The sequence below is a fragment of the Oncorhynchus gorbuscha genome, linkage group LG13 (genome assembly GCF_021184085.1).
Source record: "Oncorhynchus gorbuscha isolate QuinsamMale2020 ecotype Even-year linkage group LG13, OgorEven_v1.0, whole genome shotgun sequence".
Lineage (NCBI taxonomy): Eukaryota > Metazoa > Chordata > Actinopteri > Salmoniformes > Salmonidae > Oncorhynchus > Oncorhynchus gorbuscha.
The window spans coordinates 1,041,604-1,062,477 of NC_060185.1; the positions used below are offsets into that span (position 1 = coordinate 1,041,604).

The window sequence follows — 20,874 nt, forward strand, 5'->3', positions numbered from 1 at the left end:
CATCCCAAATGTCACCCTATTTCATATTTAGTGCACTACTTTTGACCAGCGCCCATAAGGCTCTGGGCAAAAGTGGTGTACTTTATAGGCAATAGGGTGACATTTGGGATGCATGCAAAAACCAAGATGATTCATGACCAAGGAGATCAGATCAACTCAAAGCAGAGCGTACATTAGAGGACAACTGCAGTGAGATGTGAGATATGTCATTAAAGGTTGTCACCTCCCACACACACTACCGCTATGTCTGCGTGAAAAAATAATGGATTTAAATTTCTAATGACCCGGTAAATTACCCGGTCAATTTGAGCTCTTGGGTCAAACTGAGCGTCCGCTGTGAAAAAAATCACATTTGTAGAATGATAGCTAGGCTAACATGACAAATGATAGCTAGGCTAACATGACAAATGATAGCTAGGCTAACATGACAAATGATAGGTAGGGTAACATGACAAATGATAGCTAGGCTAACATGACAAATGATAGCTAGGCTAACATGACAAATGATAGCTAGGCTAACATGACAAATGATAGCTAGGCTAACATGATAAATGATAGCTAGGCTAACATGATAAATGATAGCTAGGGTAACATGACAAATGATAGCTAGGCTAACATGATAAATGACAGCTAGGCTAACATGATAAATGATAGCTAGGCTAACATGATAAATGACAGCTAGGCTAACATGATAAATGACAGCTAGGCTAACATGACAAATGATAGCTAGGCTAACATGACAAATGATAGCTAGGCTAACATGATAAATGATAGCTAGGCTAACATGATAAATGATTGGTAGGGTAACATGATAAGCCTAGTGGTTAGAGGAGGCAGGTAGCCTAGTGGTTAGAGGAGGCAGGTAGCCTAGTGGTTAGAGGAGGCAGGTAGCCTAGTGGTTAGAGGAGGCAGGTAGCCTAGTGGTTAGAGGAGGCAGGTAGCCTAGTGGTTAGAGGAGGCAGGTAGCCTAGTGGTTAGAGGAGGCAGGTAGCCTAGTGGTTAGAGGAGGCAGGTAGCCTAGTGGTTAGAGGAGGCAGGTAGCCTAGTGGTTAGAGAAGGCAGGTAGCCTAGTGGTTAGAGGAGGCAGGTAGCCTAGTGGTTAGAGGAGGCAGGTAGCCTAGTGGTTAGAAGAGGCAGGTAGCCTAGTGGTTAGAAGAGGCAGGTAGCCTAGTGGTTAGAGATTGGCCCAGTAACTGAAAGGTTGCAGAATCCCTGAGCTGACAAGGTAATAATATATACCATTTAGCAGACGCTTTTATCCAAAGCTTACAGTCATGTGTGCATACATTCTACGTATGGGTGGTCCCGGGATCGAACCCACTACCCTGGCGTTACAAGCGTCATGCTCTACCAACTGAGCTACAGAAGGACTACCCAGGTAAAAATCTGTCATTCTGCCACTGAACAATGCAGTTAACCCACTGTTCCCCGGTAGGCCGTCACTGTAAATAAGAATAAAGGTTAAATAAATAAAACATATAGAGTGCAGTACATTTACTAAGGCCCAGCTCTCGTCAAAAGTAGTACACTTTTTAGAGAATACTGTGAAATGTGGAAGGCACTTTGGTCTTCACTGCAGAGGGCTGAGCTCAGCAGAAATCATCCTGCTGTTGTTTGGTCTGTGCTGCAGAGGGCTGAGCTCAGCAGAAATCATCCTGCTGTTGTTTGGTCTGTGCTGCAGAGGGCTGAGCTCAGCAGAAATCATCCTGCTGTTGTTTGGTCTGTGCTGCAGAGGGCTGAGCTCAGCAGAAATCATCCTGCTGTTGTTTGGTCTGTGCTGCAGAGGGCTGAGCTCAGCAGAAATCATCCTGCTGTTGTTTGGTCTGTGCTGCAGAGGGCTGAGCTAGCAGAAATCATCCTGCTGTTCTTTGGTCTGTGCTGCAGAGGGCTGAGCTCAGCAGAAATCATCCTGCTGTTGTTTGGTCTGTGCTGCAGAGGGCTGAGCTCAGCAGAAATCATCCTGCTGTTGTTTGGTCTGTGCTGCAGAGGGCTGAGCTCAGCAGAAATCATCCTGCTGTTGTTTAGTCTGTGCTGCAGAGGGCTGAGCTCAGCAGAAATCATCCTGCTGTTGTTTGGTCTGTGCTACAGAGGGCTGAGCTCAGCAGAAATCATCCTGCTGTTGTTTGGTCTGTGCTGCAGAGGGCTGAGCTCAGCAGAAATCATCCTGCTGTTGTTTGGTCTGTGCTGCAGAGGGCTGAGCTCAGCAGAAATCATCCTACTGTTGTTTGGTCTGTGCTGCAGAGGGCTGAGCTCAATAGAAATCATCCTGCTGTTGTTTGGTCTGTGCTGCAGAGGGCTGAGCTCAGTAGAAATCATCCTGCTGTTGTATATCCTCATCTTGCCAAGCATATAGAAAGTGAACTAAATACTAGCTTGGTCCCAAAAAGCACGCTATTCCCTATATAGTGCACAACTTTTGACCTGGGATGTATGAGCATTTTAGGCCCCTGAAACTAAATCCAATTCATGTAAACCATGATTTTATCAAATTGAAGAACAATAGAGCCATGTCTTTTAAAGTAGCAATCTGTTGTAAAAAAAATAAAACTGTTATCATAAACAGCTGAGGGATGGGCCTGGAGAAACAGTAAACAGCCTGGAGAAACAGTCAACAGTTGAGGGCCTGGAGAAACAGTAAACAGCCTGGAGAAACAGTAAACAGTTGAGGGCCTGGAGAAACAGTAAACAGCCTGGAGAAACAGTAAACAGTTGAGGGCCTGGAGAAACAGTAAACAGCCTGGAGAAACAGTAAACAGCCTGGAGAAACAGTAAACAGCTGAGGGCCTGGAGAAACAGTAAACAGCTGAGGGCCTGGAGAAACAGTAAACAGCTGAGGGCCTGGAGAAACAGTAAACAGCCTGGAGAAACAGTAAACAGCCTGGAGAAACAGTAAACAGCCTGGAGAAACAGTAAACAGCCTGGAGAAACAGTAAACAGCTGAGGGCCTGGAGAAACAGTAAACAGCCTGGAGAAACAGTAAACTGCCTGGAGAAACAGTAAACAGTTGAGGGCCTGGAGAAACAGTAAACAGCCTGGAGAAACAGTAAACAGCCTGGAGAAACAGTAAACAGCTGAGGGCCTGGAGAAACAGTAAACAGCCTGGAGAAACAGTAAACAGCTGAGGACCTGGATAAACAGTAAACAGCCTGGAGAAACAGTAAACAGCCTGGAGAAACAGTAAACAGCTGAGGACCTGGAGAAACAGTAAACAGCCTGGAGAAACAATAAACAGCCTGGAGAAACAGTAAACAGCTGAGGACCTGGAGAAACAGTAAACAGCCTGGAGAAACAGTAAACAGCCTGGAGAAACAGTAAACAGTAAACAGCCTGGAGAAACAGTAAACAGCCTGGAGAAACAGTAAACAGCCTGGAGAAACAGTAAACAGCCTGGAGAAACAGTAAACAGCTGAGGACCTGGAGAAACAGTAAACAGCCTGGAGAAACAGTAAACAGCCTGGAGAAACAGTAAACAGCCTGGAGAAACAGTAAACAGCTGAGGGCCTGGAGAAACAGTAAACAGCCTGGAGAAACAGTAAACAGCCTGGAGAAACAGTAAACAGCCTGGAGAACCAGTAAACCGCTGAGGGCCTGGAGAAACAGTAAACAGCCTGGAGAAACAGTAAACAGCTGAGGACCTGGAGAAACAGTAAACAGCCTGGAGAAACAGTAAACAGCTGAGGGCCTGGAGAAACAGTAAACAGTTGAGGGCCTGGAGAAACAGTAAACAGCTGAGGGCCTGGAGAAACAGTAAACAGCCTGGAGAAACAGTAAACAGCCTGGAGAAACAGTAAACCGCCTGGAGAAACAGTAAACAGCTGAGGGCCTGGAGAAACAGTAAACAGCCTGGAGAAACAGTAAACAGCTGAGGACCTGGAGAAACAGTAAACAGCCTGGAGAAACAGTAAACCGCCTGGAGAAACAGTAAACAGCTGAGGACCTGGAGAAACAGTAAACAGCCTGGAGAAACAGTAAACAGCTGAGGGCCTGGAGAAACAGTAAACAGTCTGGAGAAACAGTAAACAGCCTGGAGAAACAGTAAACAGCCTGGAGAAACAGTAAACAGCCTGGAGAAACAGTAAACAGCCTGGACAAACTGTAAACAGCCTGGAGAAACAGTAAACAGCCTGGAGAAACAGTAAACAGCCTGGACAAACTGTAAACAGCCTGGAGAAACAATAAACATTCCTGGAGAAACAGTAAACAGCCTGGAGAAACAGTAAACAGCTGAGGACCTGGAGAAACAGTAAACAGTTGAGGGCCTGGAGAAACAGTAAACAGCCTGGAGAAACAGTAAACAGCTGAGGACCTGGAGAAACAGTAAACAGTTGAGGGCCTGGAGAAACAGTAAACAGCCTGGAGAAACAGTAAACAGCTGAGGACCTGGAGAAACAGTAAACAGCCGAGGACCTGGAGAAACAGTAAACAGCCGAGGACCTGGAGAAACAGTAAACAGCCGAGGACCTGGAGAAACAGTAAACAGCCTGGAGAAACAGTAAACAGTTGAGGACCTGGAGAAACAGTAAACAGTAAACAGCCTGGAGAAACAGTAAACAGCCTGGAGAAACAGTAAACAGCCTGGAGAAACAGTAAACAGCCTGGAGAAACAGTAAACAGCCTGGAGAAACAGTAAACAGCTGAGGGCCTGGAGAAACAGTAAACAGCCTGGAGAAACAGTAAACAGCCTGGAGAAACAGTAAACAGCTGAGGGCCTGGAGAAACAGTAAACAGCCTGGAGAAACAGTAAACAGCCTGGAGAAACAGTAAACAGCCTGGAGAAACAGTAAACAGCCTGGAGAAACAGTAAACAGCCTGGAGAAACAGTAAACAGCCTGGAGAAACAGTAAACCGCCTGGAGAAACAGTAAACCGCCTGGAGAAACAGTAAACCGCTGAGGACCTGGAGAAACAGTAAACAGCCTGGAGAAACAGTAAACGGCCTGGAGAAACAGTAAACAGCCTGGAGAAACAGTAAACAGCCTGGAGAAACAGTAAACCGCTGAGGACCTGGAGAAACAGTAAACCGCTGAGGACCTGGAGAAACAGTAAACAGCCTGGAGAAACAGTAAACAGCCTGGAGAAACAGTAAACAGCCTGGAGAAACAGTAAACAGCCTGGAGAAACAGTAAACAGCCTGGAGAAACAGTAAACAGCTGAGGGCCTGGAGAAACAGTAAACAGTTGAGGACCTGGAGAAACAGTAAACAGCCTGGAGAAACAGTAAACAGCCTGGAGAAACAGTAAACAGCCGGGAGAAACAGTAAACAGCCTGGAGAAACAGTAAACAGCCTGGAGAAACAGTAAACAGCTGAGGGCCTGGAGTAACAGTAAACAGCCTGGAGAAACAGTAAACAGCCTGGAGAAACAGTAAACAGCCTGGAGAAACAGTAAACAGCCTGGAGAAACAGTAAACAGCCTGGAGAAACAGTAAACAGCCTGGAGAAACAGTAAACGGCCTGGAGAAACAGTAAACCGCTGAGGACCTGGAGAAACAGTAAACAGCCTGGAGAAACAGTAAACGGCCTGGAGAAACAGTAAACAGCCTGGAGAAACAGTAAACAGCCTGGAGAAACAGTAAACAGCCTGGAGAAACAGTAAACAGCCTGGAGAAACAGCAAACAGCCTGGAGAAACAGTAAACAGCCTGGAGAAACAGTAAACAGCTGAGGACCTGGAGAAACAGTAAACAGCCGAGGACCTGGAGAAACAGTAAACAGCCGAGGAACTGGAGAAACAGTAAACAGCCGAGGACCTGGAGAAACAGTAAACAGCCTGGAGAAACAGTAAACAGTTGAGGACCTGGAGAAACAGTAAACAGTAAACAGCCTGGAGAAACAGTAAACAGCCTGGAGAAACAGTAAACAGCCTGGAGAAACAGTAAACAGCCTGGAGAAACAGTAAACAGCCTGGAGAAACAGTAAACAGCCTGGAGAAACAGTAAACAGCTGAGGGCCTGGAGAAACAGTAAACAGCCTGGAGAAACAGTAAACAGCCTGGAGAAACAGTAAACAGCCTGGAGAAACAGTAAACAGCCTGGAGAAACAGTAAACCGCTGAGGACCTGGAGAAACAGTAAACCGCTGAGGACCTGGAGAAACAGTAAACAGCCTGGAGAAACAGTAAACAGCCTGGAGAAACAGTAAACAGCCTGGAGAAACAGTAAACAGCCTGGAGAAACAGTAAACAGCCTGGAGAAACAGTAAACAGCTGAGGGCCTGGAGAAACAGTAAACAGTTGAGGACCTGGAGAAACAGTAAACAGCCTGGAGAAACAGTAAACAGCCTGGAGAAACAGTAAACAGCCGGGAGAAACAGTAAACAGCCTGGAGAAACAGTAAACAGCCTGGAGAAACAGTAAACAGCTGAGGGCCTGGAGTAACAGTAAACAGCCTGGAGAAACAGTAAACAGCCTGGAGAAACAGTAAACAGCCTGGAGAAACAGTAAACAGCCTGGAGAAACAGTAAACAGCCTGGAGAAACAGTAAACAGCCTGGAGAAACAGTAAACGGCCTGGAGAAACAGTAAACGGCCTGGAGAAACAGTAAACCGCTGAGGACCTGGAGAAACAGTAAACAGCCTGGAGAAACAGTAAACGGCCTGGAGAAACAGTAAACAGCCTGGAGAAACAGTAAACAGCCTGGAGAAACAGTAAACAGCCTGGAGAAACAGTAAACAGCCTGGAGAAACAGCAAACAGCCTGGAGAAACAGTAAACAGCCTGGAGAAACAGCAAACAGCCTGGAGAAACAGTAAACAGCTGAGGGCCTGGAGAAACAGTAAACAGCCTGGAGAAACAGTAAACAGCCTGGAGAAACAGTAAACAGCCTGGAGAAACAGTAAACAGCCTGGAGAAACAGTAAACAGCTGAGGGCCTGGAGAAACAGTAAACAGTTGAGGGCCTGGAGAAACAGTAAACAGCTGAGGACCTGGAGAAACAGTAAACAGCCTGGAGAAACAGTAAACAGTCTAGAGAAACAGTAAACAGCCTGGAGAAACAGTAAACCGCTGAGGGCCTAGAGAAACAGTAAAGAGCCTGGAGAAACAGTAAACCGCTGAGGGCCTAGAGAAACAGTAAACAGCCTGGAGAAACAGTAAACAGCCTGGAGAAACAGTAAACAGCCTGGAGAAACAGTAAACAGCTGAGGACCTGGAGAAACAGTAAACCGCTGAGGGCCTGGAGAACTGTAACGACTCTTAAATTAATAGACAGAGGTATGGATGCAAAGACTGACCATCCATGATATCATCATTATAGTTTTAACCATGCTATAATGTGTTTTTTTACAATTACATTTTTTACAAACATTGTAGTAAAAAAAGCTGATATTTTGAGTTCATATGGGAAAAAAAGGTTGAACTCCTGCCGCTGCTCCATTATACATAAACCAATGGGTTCATTCATTAAAAAGTAACAAAATGGGTGTCGTATTTTAGCATAACAAAACAATCAACATGGTCCTTCTGTAGCTCAGTTGGTAGAGCATGGCGCTTGTAACGCCAGGGTAGTGGGTTTGATTCCCGGGACCACCCATACGTAGAATGTATGCACACATGACTGTAAGTCGCTTTGGATAAAAGCGTCTGCTAAATGGCATATATTATTATTATATTAATCCCCAACAAAATCCATCTGTTTAAACTAGATATTTCATATTTAAGCTATTTAAATTTTAAACTGAATTTAAAATGTTTAAGCTAGAGATAAAGTCTGTATTACTGATGTGTCAACTTCTGTCTGTAGTGTCCCAAAGGCTTGTGGACGTTAGCGACTCCCACAAACCACAGAAGACTCTTCTGACGGTAACCCGGTAGCAGATTTAAAAAATGAATGGAGGTATCCACTGAGTTTACAAAACATTAAGAACATCATACTAATTTTGAGTTTCAACCCCCCCTCACACCCCTTTCGCCTTCACAACATCCTCAATTCGTCGGGGGATGGACTCTACAAGGTGTCGAAAGCGTTCCACAGGGACTTTGGCCCATGTTGACTCCAATACATCAATCAATAAGGGATCATAACCTGGATTCACCTGGTCAGTCTATGTCAAGGAAAAAGCAGGTGTTCTTAATGTTTTGTATGGCAGTGTATATGGAAGTACTTCCTTTTTTAAATGTTTTGACAATGTGTTTCTATTGGCTAATTAGCAGTAAGGACTGTCTGTTATTCCATGTGTTTCTATTGGGTAATAGCAGTAAGGACTATCTGTTATTCAATGTGTTTCTATGGGCTAATAGCAGTAAGGACTATCTGTTATTCAATGTGTTTCTATGGGCTAATAGCAGTATGGCCAAATGCAATGTTTCATCTTCATTGCAGTATGTATATAAACGTATATATATATATATATATATATACAGCAGGGAGCACTACCTAGTTACTGTATATACTGTAATTAAACAGCAGGGAGCACTACCTAGTTACTGTATATACTGTAATTAAACAGCAGGGAGCACTACCTAGTTACTGTATATACTGTAATTAAACAGCAGGGAGCACTACCTAGTTACTGTATATACTGTAATTAAACAGCAGGGAGCACTACCTAGTTACTGTATATACTGTAATTAAACAGCAGGGAGCACTACCTAGTTACTGTATATACTGTAATTAAACAGCAGGGAGCACTACCTAGTTACTGTATATACTGTAATTAAACAGCAGGGAGCACTACCTAGTTACTGTATATACTGTAATTAAACAGCAGGGAGCACTACCTAGTTACTGTATATACTGTAATTAAACAGCAGGGAGCACTACCTAGTTACTGTATACACTGTAATTAAACAGCAGGGAGCACTACCTAGTAACTGTATATACTGTAATTAAACAGCAGGGAGCACTACCTAGTTACTGTAATTACTGTAATTAAACAGCAGGGAGCACTACCTAGTTACTGTATATACTGTAATTAAACAGCAGGGAGCAGGTCTCGAACCCTCGACCCCGAGGTCCGGCATGCTATCGACTGTACCGCTAAAGCTAAAGCTAAAGCATGCTCGTCCGGAAGGGTCGATTTCCACGCTTATAAACCCGGGGTCGATTTCCACGCTTTATAAACCCGGGATCGATTTCCACGCTTATAAACCCGGGATCGATTTCCACGCTTTATAAACCCGGGGTCGATTTCCACGCTTAAAAACCCGGGGTCGATTTCCACGCTTAAAACCCGGGGTCGATTTCCACGCTTATAAACCCGGGGTCGATTTCCACGCTTTATAAACCCGGGGTCGATTTCCACGCCTTATAAACCTGGGGTCGATTTCACGCTTAGAAATCCTACAATGTGATTTCCACGCTTATAAAACCGGGATCGATTTCCACGCTTTATAAACCCGGGGTCGATTTCCACGCTTTATAAACCCAGGGGGCGATTTCCACCCTTGTAAACCCGGGAACTTATAAATTCATAAAAAATCCTACAATGTGATTTTCTGGATTTTTAGTTGAAGTGTACCTATGATGAAAATTACAGGCCTCTCTCATCTTTTTAAGTGGGAGAACATGCACAATTGGTGGCTGACTAAATACTTTTTTGCCCCACTGTATGTATATATATATATATAAAGGGCAGTAATATATATAAATATATTTATACCAACAGGGGTCCTAAAATTCCAAATCAAATAGCTAAATGATGCTTGGTATGACCAACAAAAAACAATTCCATATAGCTTAGTAGAACCCATCCCCAGGCCCAATTCCACATAGCTTAGTAGAACCCATCCCCAGGCCCAATTCCACATAGCTTAGTAGAACCCATCCCCAGGCCCAATTCCACATAGCTTAGTAGAACCCATCCCCAGGCCCAATTCCATATAGCTTAGTAGAACCCATCCCCAGGCCCAATTCCATATAGCTTAGTAGAACCCATCCCCGGGCCCAATTCCATATAGCTTAGTAGAACCCATCCCGGGGCCCAATTCCATAGAACCCATCCCCGGGCCCAATTCCATATAGCTTAGTAGAACCCATCCCCAGGCCCAATTCCACATAGCTTAGTAGAACCCATCCCCGGGCCCAATTCCACATAGCTTAGTAGAACCCATCCCCAGGCCCAATTCCACATAGCTTAGTAGAACCCATCCCCAGGCCCAATTCCACATAGCTTAGTAGAACCCATCCCCAGGCCCAATTCCACATAGCTTAGTAGAACCCATCCCCAGGCCCAATTCCACATAGCTTAGTAGAACCCATCCCCAGGCCCAATTCCACATAGCTTAGTAGAACCCATCCCCAGGCCCAATTCCACATAGCTTAGTAGAACCCATCCCCGGGCCCTCTTAAGGGGTTCTTAAGGTGCAGCTCATGTTTCTCCAGTCTCAGTTACGGTTCAGTGAGAGAAAGTACAGAACAGTACAATATTGAACTCCTATTTGGTTCATTTATTTAATCCGTGTTCTTATTGTGGTCAATACATTAAGCTACAATAGAAAAGGATGCTTACAAAGTATTGATCCAGAGATATCGTAACAACACGCATGCACTCATTTTCCAGTTTAGCCCTAATAGGTGTGCTAGATATGATGAGAATGAGGTGGAGGGGTACACATGAGGAGGGTTAGGGGTTAGGATCTTACCTGGAGAATGAGGTGGAGGGGTACATGAGGAGGGTTAGGGGTTAGGATCTTACCTGGAGAATGAGGTGGAGGGGTACACGAGGAGGGTTAGGGGTTAGGATCTTACCTGGAGAATGAGGTGGAGGGGTACACATGAGGAGGGTTAGGGGTTAGGATCTTACCTGGAGAATGAGGTGGAGGGGTACACATGAGGAGGGTTAGGGGTTAGGATCTTACCTGGAGAATGAGGTGGAGGGGTACACATGAGGAGGGTTAGGGGTTAGGATCTTACCTGGAGAATGAGGTGGAGGGGTACACACGAGGAGGGTTAGGGGTTAGGATCTTACCTGGAGAATGAGGTGGAGGGGTACACGAGGAGGGTTAGGGGTTAGGATCTTACCTGGAGAATGAGGTGGAGGGGTACACATGAGGAGGGTTAGGGGTTAGGATCTTACCTGGAGAATGAGGTGGAGGGGTACACATGAGGAGGGTTAAGGGTTAGGATCATACCTGGAGAATGAGGTGGAGGGGTACACATGAGGAGGGTTAGGGGTCAGGGGTCAGGAGTTAAGGGTCAGGATCTTACCTGGAGAATGAGGTGTAGAGGTACACATGAGGAAGGTTAGGGGTTAGGGGTTAAGGGTCAGGCTCTTACCTGGAGAATGAGGTGGAGGGGTACACATGAGGAGGGTTAGGGGTTTCGGGTCTTACCTGGAGAATGAGGTGGAGGGGTACACATGAGGAGGGTTAGAGTTTCGGGTCTTACCTGGAGAATGAGGGGGTGGAGTACACATGAGGAGGGTTAGAGTTTCGGGTCTTACCTGGAGAATGAGGTGGAGGGGTACACATGAGGAGGGTTAGGGGTTAGGATCATACCTGGAGAATGAGGTGGATGGGTACACACGAGGAGGGTTAGGGGTCAGGGGTCAGGGGTTAAGGGTCAGGATCTTACCTGGAGAATGAGGGGGTGGGGTACACATGAGGAGGGTTAGGGGTTAGGGGTTAAGGGTCAGGGTCTTACCTGGAGAATGAGGGGGTGGAGTACACATGAGGAGGGTTAGGGGTTAAGGGTCAGGGTCTTACCTCGAGAATGAGGGGGTGGAGTACACATGAGGAGGGTTAGGGGTTAGGGGTCAGGGGTTAAGGGTCAGGGTCTTACCTGGAGAATGAGGGGGTGGGGTACACATGAGCACCACTCCTTGTCCTTCCCTTACAGACACACCTCCTCTCGTCCTCCCACTGAAGGATCCCAGATCTGTACCAGGAAACAACAACAATATTAACAGCATTAATATTTGCTATTGTACACAGTTAGTGTTATTTACAATGCTATTCTACACAGTTACAGGTAATTACAATGCTATTCTACACAGTTACAGGTATGTATAATGCTACACAGTTAAATAGTGGTATCATACAACCAGGGTGAGTTTCCCAAATTCTCTGCAGCTTTTAGCTTGTTCTAACGAGTTGCGTTATGTCGATAACCCAGTCGCCAGACACTTTTAAATCAATGTCTAACGATCTATCATCTGTGAGTGAACTAAAATGTGTCAAATTACACAGTTTACTGTTCTACTGAGGGTCTGTGTCTGGGTCATCAATAACTAACACAGTATACTGTTCTACTGAGGGTCTGGGTCATCAATAACTAACACAGTTTACTGTTCTACTGAGGGTCTGGGTCATCAATAACTAACACAGTTTACTGTTCTACTGAGGGTCTGGGTCATCAATAACTAACACAGTTTACTGTTCTACTGAGGGTCTGGGTCATCAATAACTAACACAGTTTACTGTTCTACTGAGGGTCTGGTCTGGGTCATCAATAACTAACACAGTTTACTGTTCTACTGAGGGTCTGGGTCATCAATAACTAACACAGTTTACTGTTCTACTGGGTCTGGGTCATCAATAACTAACACAGTTTACTGTTCTACTGAGGGTCTGGGTCATCAATAACTAACACAGTTTACTGTTCTACTGAGGGTCTGGGTCATCAATAACTAACACAGTTTACTGTTCTACTGAGGGTCTGGGTCATCAATAACTAACACAGTTTACTGTTCTACTGAGGGTCTGGGTCATCAATAACTAACACAGTTTACTGTTCTACTGAGGGTCTGGGTCTAACACAGTTTACTGTTCACTCAATAACTAACACAGTTTACTGTTCTACTGAGGGTCTGGGTCATCAATAACTAACACAGTTTACTGTTCTACTGAGGGTCTGGGTCATCAATAACTAACACAGTTTACTGTTCTAACTGAGTTTCTGTTCTACTGGGTCATCAATAACTAACACAGTTTACTGTTCTACTGAGGGTCTGGGTCATCAATAACTAACACAGTTTACTGTTCTACTGAGGGTCTGGGTCATCAATAACTAACACAGTTTACTGTTCTACTGAGTCTGGTCTGGGTCATCAATAACTAACACAGTTTACTGTTCTACTGAGGGTCTGGGTCATCAATAACTAACACAGTTTACTGTTCTACTGAGGGTCTGGGTCATCAATAACTAACACAGTTTACTGTTCTACTGAGGGTCTGTGTCTGGGTCATCAATAACTAACACAGTTTACTGTTCTACTGAGGGTCTGTGTCTGGGTCATCAATAACTAACACAGTTTACTGTTCTACTGAGGTCTGGGTCATCAATAACTAACACAGTTTACTGTTCTACTGAGGGTCTGGGTCATCAATAACTAACACAGTTTACTGTTCTACTGAGGGTCTGGATCATCAATAACTAACACAGTTTACTGTTCTACTGAGGGTCTGTGTCTGGGTCATCAATAACTAACACAGTTTACTGTTCTACTGAGGGTCTGGGTCATCAATAACTAACACAGTTTACTGTTCTACTGAGGGTCTGTGTCTGGGTCATCAATAACTAACACAGTTTACTGTTCTACTGAGGGTCTGTGTCTGGGTCATCAATAACTAACACAGTTTACTGTTCTACTGAGGGTCTGGGTCATCAATAACTAACACAGTTTACTGTTCTACTGAGGGTCTGGGTCATCAATAACTAACACAGTTTACTGTTCTACTGAGGGTCTGTGTCTGGGTCATCAATAACTAACACAGTTTACTGTTCTACTGAGGGTCTGGGTCATCAATAACTAACACAGTTTACTGTTCTACTGAGGGTCTGTGTCATCAATAACTAACACAGTTTACTGTTCTACTGAGGGTCTGTGTCTGGGTCATCAATAACTAACACAGTTTACTGTTCTACTGAGGGTCTGTGTCTGGGTCATCAATAACTAACACAGTTTACTGTTCTACTGAGGGTCTGTGTCTGGGTCATCAATAACTAACACAGTTTACTGTTCTACTGAGGGTCTGGGTCATCAATAACTAACACAGTTTACTGTTCTACTGAGGGTCTGGGTCATCAATAACTAACACAGTTTACTGTTCTACTGAGGGTCTGGATCATCAATAACTAACACAGTTTACTGTTCTACTGAGGGTCTGTGTCTGGGTCATCAATAACTAACACAGTTTACTGTTCTACTGAGGTCTGGGTCATCAATAACTAACACAGTTTACTGTTCTACTGAGGGTCTGTGTCTGGGTCATCAATAACTAACACAGTTTACTGTTCTACTGAGGGTCTGTGTCTGGGTCATCAATAACTAACACAGTTTACTGTTCTACTGAGGTCTGGGTCATCAATAACTAACACAGTTTACTGTTCTACTGAGGGTCTGTGTCTGGGTCATCAATAACTAACACAGTTTACTGTTCTACTGAGGGTCTGGGTCATCAATAACTAACACAGTTTACTGTTCTACTGAGGGTCTGGGTCATCAATAACTAACACAGTTTACTGTTCTACTGAGGGTCTGGGTCATCAATAACTAACACAGTTTACTGTGCTACTGAGGGTCTGTGTCTGGGTCATCAATAACTAACACAGTTTACTGTTCTACTGAGGGTCTGGGTCATCAATAACTAACACAGTTTACTGTTCTACTGAGGGTCTGGGTCATCAATAACTAACACAGTTTACTGTTCTACTGAGGGTCTGGGTCATCAATAACTAACACAGTTTACTGTTCTACTGAGGGTCTGTGTCTGGGTCATCAATAACTAACAGAGTTTACTGTTCTACTGAGGGTCTGGGTCATCAATAACTAACACAGTTTACTGTTCTACTGAGGGTCTGTGTCTGGGTCATCAATAACTAACACAGTTTACTGTTCTACTGAGGGTCTGTGTCTGGGTCATCAATAACTAACACAGTTTACTGTGCTACTGAGGGTCTGTGTCTGGGTCATCAATAACTAACACAGTTTACTGTTCTACTGAGGGTCTGGGTCATCAATAACTAACACAGTTTACTGTTCTACTGAGGGTCTGTGTCTGGGTCATCAATAACTAACACAGTTTACTGTGCTACTGAGGGTCTGTGTCTGGGTCATCAATAACTAACACAGTTTACTGTTCTACTGAGGGTCTGGGTCATCAATAACTAACACAGTTTACTGTTCTACTGAGGGTCTGTGTCATCAATAACTAACACAGTTTACTGTTCTACTGAGGGTCTGTGTCTGGGTCATCAATAACTAACACAGTTTACTGTTCTACTGAGGGTCTGGGTCATCAATAACTAACACAGTTTACTGTTCTACTGAGGGTCTGTGTCATCAATAACTAACACAGTTTACTGTTCTACTGAGGGTCTGGGTCATCAATAACTAACACAGTTTACTGTTCTACTGAGGTCTGTGTCTGGGTCATCAATAACTAACACAGTTTACTGTTCTACTGAGGTCTGGGTCATCAATAACTAACACAGTTTACTGTGCTACTGAGGGTCTGTGTCTGGGTCATCAATAACTAACACAGTTTACTGTTCTACTGAGGGTCTGGGTCATCAATAACTAACACAGTTTACTGTTCTACTGAGGGTCTGTGTCTGGGTCATCAATAACTAACACAGTTTACTGTTCTACTGAGGGTCTGTGTCTGGGTCATCAATAACTAACACAGTTTACTGTTCTACTGAGGGTCTGGGTCATCAATAACTAACACAGTTTACTGTTCTACTGAGGGTCTGGGTCATCAATAACTAACACAGTTTACTGTTCTACTGAGGGTCTGGGTCATCAATAACTAACACAGTTTACTGTTCTACTGAGGGTCTGGGTCATCAATAACTAACACAGTTTACTGTTCTACTGAGGTCTGGGTCATCAATAACTAACACAGTTTACTGTTCTACTGAGGGTCTGTGTCTGGGTCATCAATAACTAACACAGTTTACTGTTCTACTGAGGGTCTGTGTCTGGGTCATCAATAACTAACACAGTATACTGTTCTACTGAGGGTCTGTGTCTGGGTCATCAATAACTAACACAGTATACTGTTCTACTGAGGGTCTGGGTCATCAATAACTAACACAGTTTACTGTTCTACTGAGGGTCTGGGTCATCAATAACTAACACAGTTTACTGTTCTACTGAGGGTCTGGGTCATCAATAACTAACACAGGGTCTGGGTCATCAATAACTAACACAGTTTACTGTTCTACTGAGGGTCTGTGTCTTTACTGTTCTACTGAGGTCTGGGTCATCAATAACTAACACAGTTTACTGTTCTACTGAGGGTCTGGGTCATCAATAACTAACACAGTTTACTGTTCTACTGAGGTCTGGGTCATCAATAACTAACACAGTTTACTGTTCTACTGAGGAGGTCTGTGTCTGGGTCATCAATAACTAACACAGTTTACTGTTCTACTGAGGGGGTCTGGGTCATCAATAACTAACACAGTTTACTGTTCTACTGAGGGTCTGTGTCTGGGTCATCAATAACTAACACAGTTTACTGTTCTACTGAGGTCTGTGTCTGGGTCATCAATAACTAACACAGTTTACTGTTCTACTGAGGATCTGGGTCATCAATAACTAACACAGTTTACTGTTCTACTGAGGGTCTGGGTCATCAATAACTAACACAGTTTACTGTTCTACTGAGGGTCTGGATCATCAATAACTAACACAGTTTACTGTTCTACTGAGGGTCTGTGTCTGGGTCATCAATAACTAACACAGTTTACTGTTCTACTGAGGGTCTGGGTCATCAATAACTAACACAGTTTACTGTTCTACTGAGGGTCTGTGTCTGGGTCATCAATAACTAACACAGTTTACTGTTCTACTGAGGGTCTGTGTCTGGGTCATCAATAACTAACACAGTTTACTGTTCTACTGAGGGTCTGGGTCATCAATAACTAACACAGTTTACTGTTCTACTGAGGGTCTGGGTCATCAATAACTAACACAGTTTACTGTTCTACTGAGGGTCTGTGTCTGGGTCATCAATAACTAACACAGTTTACTGTTCTACTGAGGTCTGGGTCATCAATAACTAACACAGTTTACTGTTCTACTGAGGGTCTGTGTCATCAATAACTAACACAGTTTACTGTTCTACTGAGGGTCTGTGTCTGGGTCATCAATAACTAACACAGTTTACTGTTCTACTGAGGGTCTGTGTCTGGGTCATCAATAACTAACACAGTTTACTGTTCTACTGAGGGTCTGTGTCTGGGTCATCAATAACTAACACAGTTTACTGTTCTACTGAGGGTCTGGGTCATCAATAACTAACACAGTTTACTGTTCTACTGAGGGTCTGGGTCATCAATAACTAACACAGTTTACTGTTCTACTGAGGGTCTGGATCATCAATAACTAACACAGTTTACTGTTCTACTGAGGGTCTGTGTCTGGGTCATCAATAACTAACACAGTTTACTGTTCTACTGAGGGTCTGGGTCATCAATAACTAACACAGTTTACTGTTCTACTGAGGGTCTGGATCATCAATAACTAACACAGTTTACTGTTCTACTGAGGGTCTGTGTCTGGGTCATCAATAACTAACACAGTTTACTGTTCTACTGAGGGTCTGGGTCATCAATAACTAACACAGTTTACTGTTCTACTGAGGGTCTGTGTCTGGGTCATCAATAACTAACACAGTTTACTGTTCTACTGAGGGTCTGGGTCATCAATAACTAACACAGTTTACTGTTCTACTGAGGGTCTTGTCTGTGTCTGGGTCATCAATAACTAACACAGTTTACTGTTCTACTGAGGGTCTGGGTCATCAATAACTAACACAGTTTACTGTTCTACTGAGGGTCTGGGTCATCAATAACTAACACAGTTTACTGTTCTACTGAGGGTCTGGGTCATCAATAACTAACACAGTTTACTGTTCTACTGAGGGTCTGGGTCATCAATAACTAACACAGTTTACTGTGCTACTGAGGGTCTGTGTCTGGGTCATCAATAACTAACACAGTTTACTGTTCTACTGAGGGTCTGGGTCATCAATAACTAACACAGTTTACTGTTCTACTGAGGGTCTGGGTCATCAATAACTAACACAGTTTACTGTTCTACTGAGGGTCTGGGTCATCAATAACTAACACAGTTTACTGTTCTACTGAGGGTCTGTGTCTGGGTCATCAATAACTAACAGAGTTTACTGTTCTACTGAGGGTCTGGGTCATCAATAACTAACACAGTTTACTGTTCTACTGAGGGTCTGTGTCTGGGTCATCAATAACTAACACAGTTTACTGTTCTACTGAGGGTCTGTGTCTGGGTCATCAATAACTAACACAGTTTACTGTGCTACTGAGGGTCTGTGTCTGGGTCATCAATAACTAACACAGTTTACTGTTCTACTGAGGGTCTGGGTCATCAATAACTAACACAGTTTACTGTTCTACTGAGGGTCTGTGTCTGGGTCATCAATAACTAACACAGTTTACTGTGCTACTGAGGGTCTGTGTCTGGGTCATCAATAACTAACACAGTTTACTGTTCTACTGAGGGTCTGGGTCATCAATAACTAACACAGTTTACTGTTCTACTGAGGGTCTGTGTCATCAATAACTAACACAGTTTACTGTTCTACTGAGGGTCTGTGTCTGGGTCATCAATAACTAACACAGTTTACTGTTCTACTGAGGGTCTGGGTCATCAATAACTAACACAGTTTACTGTTCTACTGAGGGTCTGTGTCATCAATAACTAACACAGTTTACTGTTCTACTGAGGTCTGGGTCATCAATAACTAACACAGTTTACTGTTCTACTGAGGGTCTGTGTCTGGGTCATCAATAACTAACACAGTTTACTGTTCTACTGAGGGTCTGGGTCATCAATAACTAACACAGTTTACTGTGCTACTGAGGGTCTGTGTCTGGGTCATCAATAACTAACACAGTTTACTGTTCTACTGAGGGTCTGGGTCATCAATAACTAACACAGTTTACTGTTCTACTGAGGGTCTGTGTCTGGGTCATCAATAACTAACACAGTTTACTGTTCTACTGAGGGTCTGTGTCTGGGTCATCAATAACTAACACAGTTTACTGTTCTACTGAGGGTCTGGGTCATCAATAACTAACACAGTTTACTGTTCTACTGAGGGTCTGGGTCATCAATAACTAACACAGTTTACTGTTCTACTGAGGGTCTGGGTCATCAATAACTAACACAGTTTACTGTTCTACTGAGGGTCTGGGTCATCAATAACTAACACAGTTTACTGTTCTACTGAGGGTCTGGGTCATCAATAACTAACACAGTTTACTGTTCTACTGAGGGTCTGTGTCTGGGTCATCAATAACTAACACAGTTTACTGTTCTACTGAGGGTCTGTGTCTGGGTCATCAATAACTAACACAGTATACTGTTCTACTGAGGGTCTGTGTCTGGGTCATCAATAACTAACACAGTATACTGTTCTACTGAGGGTCTGGGTCATCAATAACTAACACAGTTTACTGTTCTACTGAGGGTCTGGGTCATCAATAACTAACACAGTTTACTGTTCTACTGAGGGTCTGGGTCATCAATAACTAACACAGTTTACTGTTCTACTGAGGGTCTGGGTCATCAATAACTAACACAGTTTACTGTTCTACTGAGGGTCTGGGTCATCAATAACTAACACAGTTTACTGTTCTACTGAGGGTCTGGGTCATCAATAACTAACACAGTTTACTGTTCTACTGAGGGTCTGTGTCTGGGTCATCAATAACTAACACAGTTTACTGTTCTACTGAGGGTCTGGGTCATCAATAACTAACACAGTTTACTGTTCTACTGAGGGTCTGTGTCTGGGTCATCAATAACTAACACAGTTTACTGTTCTACTGAGGGTCTGTGTCTGGGTCATCAATAACTAACACAGTTTACTGTTCTACTGAGGATCTGGGTCATCAATAACTAACACAGTTTACTGTTCTACTGAGGGTCTGGGTCATCAATAACTAACACAGTTTACTGTTCTACTGAGGGTCTGGATCATCAATAACTAACACAGTTTACTGTTCTACTGAGGGTCTGTGTCTGGGTCATCAATAACTAACACAGTTTACTGTTCTACTGAGGGTCTGGGTCATCAATAACTAACACAGTTTACTGTTCTACTGAGGGTCTGTGTCTGGGTCATCAATAACTAACACAGTTTACTGTTCTACTGAGGGTCTGTGTCTGGGTCATCAATAACTAACACAGTTTACTGTTCTACTGAGGGTCTGGGTCATCAATAACTAACACAGTTTACTGTTCTACTGAGGGTCTGGGTCATCAATAACTAACACAGTTTACTGTTCTACTGAGGGTCTGTGTCTGGGTCATCAATAACTAACACAGTTTACTGTTCTACTGAGGGTCTGGGTCATCAATAACTAACACAGTTTACTGTTCTACTGAGGGTCTGTGTCATCAATAACTAACACAGTTTACTGTTCTACTGAGGGTCTGTGTCTGGGTCATCAATAACTAACACAGTTTACTGTTCTACTGAGGGTCTGTGTCTGGGTCATCAATAACTAACACAGTTTACTGTTCTACTGAGGGTCTGTGTCTGGGTCATCAATAACTAACACAGTTTACTGTTCTACTGAGGGTCTGGGTCATCAATAACTAACACAGTTTACTGTTCTACTGAGGGTCTGGGTCATCAATAACTAACACAGTTTACTGTTCTACTGAGGGTCTGGATCATCAATAACTAACACAGTTTACTGTTCTACTGAGGGTCTGTGTCTGGGTCATCAATAACTAACACAGTTTACTGTTCTACTGAGGGTCTGGGTCATCAATAACTAACACAGTTTACTGTTCTACTGAGGGTCTGTGTCTGGGTCATCAATAACTAACACAGTTTACTGTTCTACTGAGGGTCTGTGTCTGGGTCATCAATAACTAACACAGTTTACTGTTCTACTGAGGGTCTGGGTCATCAATAACTAACACAGTTTACTGTTCTACTGAG

The 20,874-nt window shown here is 43.7% G+C and overlaps 1 protein-coding gene across 1 annotated transcript in view; it reads right to left on the reverse strand.

Moving 5' to 3' along the window:
* Positions 1–11,684: 11,684 nt before the first annotated feature.
* LOC123993819 (contactin-5-like) overlaps positions 11,685–20,874 on the reverse strand; it is an 86,569-nt gene continuing 77,379 nt past the window's right edge. The window contains exon 4 of the mRNA XM_046296287.1: positions 11,685–11,806. Coding sequence (XP_046152243.1) covers positions 11,685–11,806 — 122 coding nt within the window. The remainder of the gene's footprint in view (positions 11,807–20,874) is intronic.